This window comes from Mytilus trossulus, chromosome 4, assembly GCF_036588685.1.
Source record: "Mytilus trossulus isolate FHL-02 chromosome 4, PNRI_Mtr1.1.1.hap1, whole genome shotgun sequence".
In the NCBI taxonomy this organism is placed as follows: Eukaryota; Metazoa; Mollusca; class Bivalvia; order Mytilida; family Mytilidae; genus Mytilus; species Mytilus trossulus.
The window spans coordinates 89,343,131-89,351,842 of NC_086376.1; the positions used below are offsets into that span (position 1 = coordinate 89,343,131).

Sequence of the window (8,712 nt, forward strand, 5' to 3'; positions counted from 1 at the left end):
AACATTTCTTTAGAGCAATACGAATCACACCAATTTTCTGATAACATACACATATGAACAGTAGTCATTTCTACGATGACAACTACCGATTTGAAAACTTGAATGTGTATGATTGTATAACAAAATCAACCATGTCAATTTCAGCATGCATGTTCAGTGAATGTCCAGTCTAAAGCGTAGGACAACTCGTACACTCCTGTTTCAAGTTGGACAATGTTTTTTTTATTTGTTTTTAATGATGAAATTAGTTGTTAGGGGACGACCATTTGATATTCTGGGGGGGGGGGGGGGGGGGGGGGGCAGGAGGATTTGTTTTTGATCGGTTATTTATTTTTGTAAACTGAGAGGACAGATTATTCATTTTCTGCACTATTGAAGCAAGATTTTTCATTTTCATTAAAGCAAGGGACTGATTATTCATTTTCACAACTATATTTATGATAGTCAAACATACATTTTTTTAAATATTTGTTAATTATGAATAATACATGTATAGTCAAGTCATTATGTACCATTTAATCAGAAAAGATCAGTATCCTCTGCAGAAATTTTAAGATTCAAGATTTATTTCATAACCTCAGACACATACTTGCATGACTTGTGTACAAGAGGACAATATATATACAAATAAACTAAGATAATACATAGCGAGACAGGACTAACGAAACACAAATACATAGTAATAAGTATATTATAAAAGACAATTGGTATAATTAGATTAAGTATTTTAAAATTTTCTTCACGAAATGAATCATTTATATTCCCAAGCAATATACATGTATTGCATACAACATACATACATAGTATTAAAGTTAATTTAGTTTGGTTTTATCTAGCCTTTTTCAAAAGCAAGCATTGTTAAACATATTTTTGAAGGGTTTTGATACCGCTGAAGGCCCAAGAAGCTATAGACCTGCTAAGTTATTTATTTTCAATACATTGCAAGTCAGGTTATTTATTTTCAAACTACCACAGAACAAACCATTTATTTTTGTGATTATCAAGGCTGAGTTATTTATTTTCAAAATCCTCCTGGCCCCCCCCAGAATATCAAATGGTCGTCCCCTTATGTTAAAATAGATAAATTTTCACCTTGAGCGATGTATTATTGTTGACCATTCGAGATCGATTCTTTTTTGCGAACCCGTCTTCTTTTAATCAGGTGTACATTACTATTATTAATTTGACACACTTTATGGAATTTTGGATCTTCAATGCTTTTCAACTTTGTTTGGCTTTATAAATATTCTGATACCTTTGATATCTATTAAAAATAAAATCGCAAAAAACTGAAGTCCGATAAAATTCCCCAATTAAGGGGGCTTCTGGGTATAAATGATTTTTTTTTCTAATATAGGATTTCGCTATATTTTTTCATAAATGAACTTTATCATATACTTAAAAGAAAAATGAAATAAAAAAATGGGGTCACCGTTTATTTAAGCTAAAATCTGCCTCTGGAAGAAGCATACATTTTTGTTAATGTCCCTTTTTTCTGTTGAACTAATAGTATAGGAGAAAAAGAGGAAATATCAAAATAAAAAAATAACCTAATATAAGAAATCGCTTAAATTTTACAATTATTTAGTTTATGTACAGCTTACTTGAAAACAATAATAAAAAATATTGGTCACCTACGAGTTAAAAAAGATATTTCAAATTTAAGGCAAAAAAATGGCATTTCTGCACCAAAGGGAGATAATTTGGAGCTTTTTCAATTTTTAAAGTCATCTGGGGCCAATCCAAATATTTTTTTTGGGTTGTTTTTTGTACCATATCATAAAGTAACAACTAATAGTGTAATAAATAAAATTTGTAATGAAAAAATAAAGGTTTAATTTTTGGCTAAAATTTTTGTACCCACGAGCCACCTTAAATGTCCAAGTCAAAAGACCAAACACACCAAACGAGATAATCCAGTGACTTTGTTTACTTTACAAAGAAGAAAAACAAATCACAAAGAAGGTAATTTCTGTGAAGTATGCACTTCTTTGGCAATGAGTTTAACTTTGCCAACATTGACTCTGTGAGTATCAAAGCAATGTTATTCTCTGCCTTCATCTTTGGTCCAGAAACAACCAATGTCTAATTAGGTTCTTATCCGGTAAAAAATTAAACTTTAGAGAATGGTAAATTGTTCTTTTAAAAACAATGGAATAATTTATTTAATTTCCAAACGGTTTGTAAATCAGGAACAGTCAAAACCAAATATTTGAAAACCAATGATGTATTAGAACTGAAACAGTTCGAAAGAAATATGATAAAAAGTTAAATATATCAGAGGTGAAGTTGTCCTTTACTTTTTTTTTTAAACGGACGATTTAGAAAATGTTTTAATCATAATGTGAGTACCATAGTACTGAATACTAAGATTAGGATAACCATCGGGGACAAATAGTCCACAAACAGAAGAATCGACCGGATGCCGTTAAAAAATTAATCAACACGTTATACATTTCTTTCTTCCGGGGCGCTTTTTGGATTTTGTCTTCTGCAGGATCACTCACACGTTAGTAGTTCAAAACCGGTTTTTAATAGTTTCCATGTTTTAAGTCCATTTGTGTTCTGTGAAGTGTCAGTATACATTTGTTTTGTCTTTTTTGATTCATGTTAACGTTTGTCCTTTATCGACGTACGTGTTGAATTGCTATTTGTTATTTTTATACGTTTATTGAGCTAGTCTATTGCCACAGGCACCTTGACACTAATTAACCTGAAACAAGATGTATAAATGTCAGACATGTGTTGAATTTTGCTGATATAAGATTAGATTTTTCTTATTAGATCGATCACATCACGACTAAATCTTGATAAATTATGACGACGAATGTCATAAGTTAAGTTATAATCGGGGCGTTAGCTATTTAAAAAAACCAAATGATTTAACGATTGAATTTTTTTTAATGGACTATCATGTCTCCCCGCGAAGGTATCATCAGCTCACAAGTCAGTACCTCAGTAGGAACTGAGATAATCTATATCCAACCCTTCTAAAATTGTCCAAATATGAATAAACAAGTTAATAATTACGAAATTAAAGTTTCAACTTTTCTCAGGCAACTTGACCTCAGATGAATTTGGCTTTTATATTAATGATCATTGTTTGGTCATATTTTGTATATTATGAATGAAAAAAAAATCTTTCATATTCTTTACTTGGTATACATATTTCCTTATGTAGAAAATGGTCGATTCAATCTTGTTTTATACTCCTCATCCGTATCATAGTCGCAAAAAATTCCATCATCTTGACAACATTGTGCGAGCAAAACAGCAAAATATGTAAAAACAAAAATTTGAACTGCAGTTAACATTGTGTTCTGATCTAAATCAATGTTTTTACAAAGAACAAAATGGCAAATATACATTCTTTAAACAACAAATTATGCAAAAATGAAACTGGAATATTAAAAAATGACCATAGAAGAATAACACATTGGCGGGATGTATGGATATCAAACAACGTCAAAAGTATATTAAAACATTGACTTGAAAATAGAGGTTAAACATATACAAAGACAAATAAAAAGAACACTATAAGACGTAATTAATATACACACAGATCTAGTATACCTAGAGTCTATACTTCAAGACATAATCCTTGTGTATCAACATTCTGCCCAGACATTGGCGACGTTTTATAAAGTCTAAGTATAAGCTGCAAGCTGCTGGATATGGAATGAGTTGGAAATGCATATCCCATATGCAGTTGAAGCTATTATATTGCAGCTAAGGTTGGGAATGGGAGAGAGAGTATATAATTCCAAAATTAAAATCGTCATGTTTGTCATGTATTGTGATACTGAGATGACAGCTTATGTTTAAAGACTACAATAAATATCAGCACAATATAGTCTGAATGTATAAACATATATTACTAAAAATGTTTTTGTATACTGGAAGATCAGAAAGAATCCGTTTGCAAATGATACAGTGCCAAGATACATTTTGAATTTTTCGTTATATTTTTCGACGTTGTTTTTAACTTGCTGTTTTATTATCTTAAACAACTTACTAGTTTGTTTTATATGACTTCCTGTAGAAGAGGGTTATGAACTCATGAGCCTAATTTATTCGAACTAAATTAAATTAAAAATGTATATTTACTGCAGCAGAGCTAGGCTATCTAGATCATGTGTCATTCCTGAAATGTGTTATTAGTTCTGCAAAAATCAGTTATTTTAGTACGTATTACTGTTATCTGATTATCACTAAATCATAGATTATTAAACATTATGATTTCTTTTAACAATAATCATTTATAATTTATAGATATATCTCAAAATAAAACATCGAATCAAATCTAAATTGTCGAAACAATCAAAACAATCATAGTAATTACCACAAACTCGGAAATCGAAACATATGTTTCACTCTTACAGCTTTCAAAGACCACTATTGTTTTCTCTGTTAAGCCAATAATACAACTTTAGTTTTACCAATTATTGATATATATTTGTTGTATACCAATTATGTTATTCTGCGTCCTAACAAAATAAAAACATATTTTAATATTGTTTTAAATTATCTTACTTTCTAAGAAACACAAAGGAATAACATGACAAAAAAAATATACTTATTTTGTGAATTTTTTTTAGCATTGTGTGTACACAAAGTGCATGGAACCAACTCGTCCATTGAAGAAATTAAAAAAATCTCTGAAAGGTTAATGGTTTGGCATTTTTTTTTAGGTACCTCTGGCTTAAAACGTTCAATTGTTTACGCATATTTTATGTTTTGTTCGTTATTGTTTTAGGCAGATACAGACAAGCTTTCAGAAACAACCAAATCAAATAATAAAATGAGTGATTTGTTGGATAAGCAAAAATCTGAGGGAATTAGATGTTCAATTGGCGATTGTTTAAAACCATATTATAACATTTTTTTTTAAAAAGTGCAAAATTTGTCAGTGTACGACTTTCAATCATTTATCATTATGAAAAATTATTATTTTTCATAAAAAATATTTTGATAAATTGTTCGTTATAAAAATTCATAATTAATTTTGATTGATTTGTGTTATTAGTATAATTTATCATATTTTATTATGAAACGAGCAATATATAAGGCTTCCAAAACCAAGCATTCAACACATCACTGTATCATCGTATCAAAGCAAGTAAGTGTCTTTAGTCTTTCATTAACTGTATTGTCTGTAAAGCTTTTAAACTGTGCATCTTAATCTAGTATTTTATTTTCTATCGATCTTTTAAACTTTGAAATATATCGTTCTTAATTTTTTGCCTGATATTACTGTTCTATTTGCTTCCTTTTTTATAACGTAATTCTATGCGCCAAATAAGGTAAAAGAAATCGACAAGAAAAATCATACAGCCGTCAGCAATATGAACAACTTTTTTGTCTTTGTGCACTGAAGGAGAGGGGGTCTCAACATGGGTTTTTGGGTACAGATGTGCAACTTGGATTTCAAAAACACCCCCATTCATATATTGTAGTCTTGTGAAATCCTAACGCTTAAACATATTCCATGGTAAAATCATAATCCTTCATATTATCCTCAGTTATCACATATCAGTTTTTTACATCTTGACTTGATCAGCATTTATAAAAATTCAATCGAGAGATGAAAATTATTGACTCAGTGAAATCGCAACCGATTTATATATTTGATGTGTCAAAAAAGGGACCCAATCCAGCGGCACATCTGTATATACTTTCTCATAGGGACCCATTCCAGCGGCACATCTGTATATACTTTCTCATAGGGACCCATTCCAGCGGCACATCTGTATATACTTTCTCATAGGGACCCATTCCAGCGGCACATCTGTATATACTTTTACATAGGAAGACCCCCTGTCATTCAGATTCATCTTCGTTCAGGCAAATATGTCACATCATTTATAGATAGCGGGACAATCAATCCTTTTGTCACTTCGTGCATTAAAGATTTTAAACTTTCGTTGTTCGAAAAAGTAGGAAAAGAATAATGAGTACTATTTCAAGGTAAATTCATGATATACCACCATCTTGGATTGCAAAACCCCAATACAAATTGGTCTAATTCTTTGCCGAAATCTACTTTTGCAATTTATTGGTTAGACTATGTATTTGTATGGACAAAATACAGTGATTTATTGCAGTATGGAAATTCGTAAACAAATCCCAAATGTTTGTGTTTTTTTTAAACTAAGCCATATAAGGAAATATAACTCTTTCAGTAAAATATCTACAATGGACCGATAGAAAAATTTATAATGAATGTTTTACTTATAGCAAGAATTCAAGTTCAATGTTCATCATCGTTTTTTATTTTTATTTTCATAAACATTTTATTAAACATATCTTTTGAAAAACAGCTTTGTAAAATTTTCAGTTTGGCAAAGTATAAGAAAATTCTATATGAGGAATTATAAACCGATCATCTGCCTTAAATTTATTGCAGTACATTTTAAATTATAATGCAATAACGTTTGTAACGTTAATTTTGATTGGATAACGTCACTTTCTTACATGGCATCAATTGACAATTGATGCTATGGGACATACGCGCAAGCGCAGACGGCATATGACAGATTTTAAATACATGTTCTAACGTTGTTTTCTATCAGTTTCATTAGAATGGAGATAGCAATATTGTATTTTAAGCTCCGACGGCATCAATTTGGGATTTGATGGTCGAAAATACCCGTTTACTGTCTCCGCTAACGCGTCGCCAGTAAACTTTATTTGCGACCATCAAATCCCCAATTGATGCCGTCGGAGCTCAAAAACAATACAGTTATCTCCTTAATGCCAATATAATTCTTGACGAAAAAACGTTTCTATTGACTTGGCAAATAAACTGACAGCGATATCTGTACTTGTACTGTAATAACTTAGAATGTGGAAACTATCTTGTGGCGCATATCTTAAGTCATATGTTGATCATTACATTATCAAAAATAAGACATAAAAGATTGTATGTTTTCTTTTTAATAAAAAAGTTCTTTCGTAGTTTTAAGCTTGTAACCCGGATTCGTTTTTTCTTTATCGATTTATAACTTTTAAACAGTGGTATACTTCTTTTGACTTTATTGACCAACGGTGGTCAAACTTAACTTCCAGATATTGTATTCGAGATTCTCCTTTTAAGTACCATGTAACGAAGAAAATTCTTTTCTATTGCAGAATGCAACTCTTAGTCGGAATTCTCCTGGTTATCTGTAGCGCAGTCAGCGCATTCTCCAAAGGAGGATATGGTGGTTACGGAGGTGGATACGGAGGATACGGAGGTGGATTTGGTGGTGGATTCGGAAGAGGATACGGAGGTGGATACGGTGGTGGATACGGAAGAGGATACGGAGGATATGGAATCGGAGGTGGATACGGAGGATACGGTGGAATCGGTGGTGGATACGGAGGATTCGGTGGCGGATACGGTGGTGGATACGGAGGCGGATATGGAAAAGGAAAAGTTGTCATCGTTAAAGGATATGGTGGTTATGGTGGCGGTTATGGGGGTTATGGTGGTGGATATGGTGGAATAGGAGGTGGATATGGTGGTTTCGGAGGTATTGGAGGAGGATATGGTGGTTATGGTGGTTTTGGAGGCGGATATGGTGGTTATGGTGGAGGTTATGGTGGAGGTTATGGTGGTGGATATGGTGGTATTGGAGGAGGATATGGTGGTGGATACGGATACGGAAAGGGAAAAGGTAAGATATTGTCTGCTTCAGATAATAAATTGACTGTTATTTTATGACATGATGTTTATTGCTAGTACAAGTTTAGGACACAAATAACTTAGAACTTACAGAACTTTGAAATACAAATTTCAGTTAAACCTCAATAAGAATTACTTGTAGTATCCTTTTATTATTGATTATATGCTAAATTAGTATTGTTTTCACACAATTGCTTTTTGTTGTTTTTAAATAGGTTCAGAAAATATTACTTCATCAATCTAGAGTATTTTTATTTTACCGACTTTTGACTCCGGAGTTAATATTATTTGACCAGTTACCTTCTCTCTTGTTGGACATTCTGGTACTCATTTTCTTTGATTTTCGTAAACAAACCCCATTTAAATGTGTATATACCGATCATAAAAATAATGAATACTGCTATAGGAAATACAAGTTTAAGGAGGCAATAACTAAACGGCAATAAAACAATAATCCAAAAAAGCAATAAGATATCTTTGTAAGCAAAAGTTATGCTATGATAACATTATGTTCTTTATTTTGCAGGATATTAAACACAGAATCTAACCCAGAACGGACAACGAATGCTTTTCTTTTTTACATTTCCGATATAAAATATAATCGTTGCATTTAACTTGTGTTGTTTTACCTTCTCTCATAAATCTACAGTCCCTTCATAGACTTAACCTCATAGAATCATATGAACTGAACTGCGTAGAAACAGCAAGTCAACCTCGAAAAGATTATCTTAATATTTAGAGTTCCCTATACTCGATTGAAAGCTCAATCATCTTAATATTTAGAGTTCTAAACGCTTCACATTGCTGCTCCCCATAACCGTTTGAAAGATCGATTATGTTGACTCATTACAGGGATTTTTTCTACAGTAATAGAAAACTTATATACAAGTTTAATTTTTGATGTCCTGAAACGCTATGTTGTGTCTTCTGTACTGTCATTTGTCTGTTTGTTCATTTTTCGCCATGGCGTTGTCAGTTTATCTTAGAGTTTGACTCTATTTCTGGTATCTTTCGTCCCTCCTTTATAACGATTTAAATATCCCTCT

General features: G+C 31.7%; 1 protein-coding gene across 1 annotated transcript; it reads left to right on the forward strand.

Moving 5' to 3' along the window:
* Positions 1 to 5,082: 5,082 nt before the first annotated feature.
* On the forward strand, positions 5,083 to 8,280 carry LOC134714281 (acanthoscurrin-2-like). The gene is made up of 3 exons (XM_063575518.1): positions 5,083 to 5,119; positions 7,132 to 7,658; positions 8,193 to 8,280. The coding sequence occupies exons 2-3, from the start codon at positions 7,133 to 7,135 to the stop codon at positions 8,198 to 8,200; spliced, it is 534 nt and encodes a 177-aa protein (XP_063431588.1). The 5' UTR covers positions 5,083 to 5,119; position 7,132; the 3' UTR covers positions 8,201 to 8,280.
* The last annotated feature ends 432 nt before the right edge of the window (positions 8,281 to 8,712 follow it).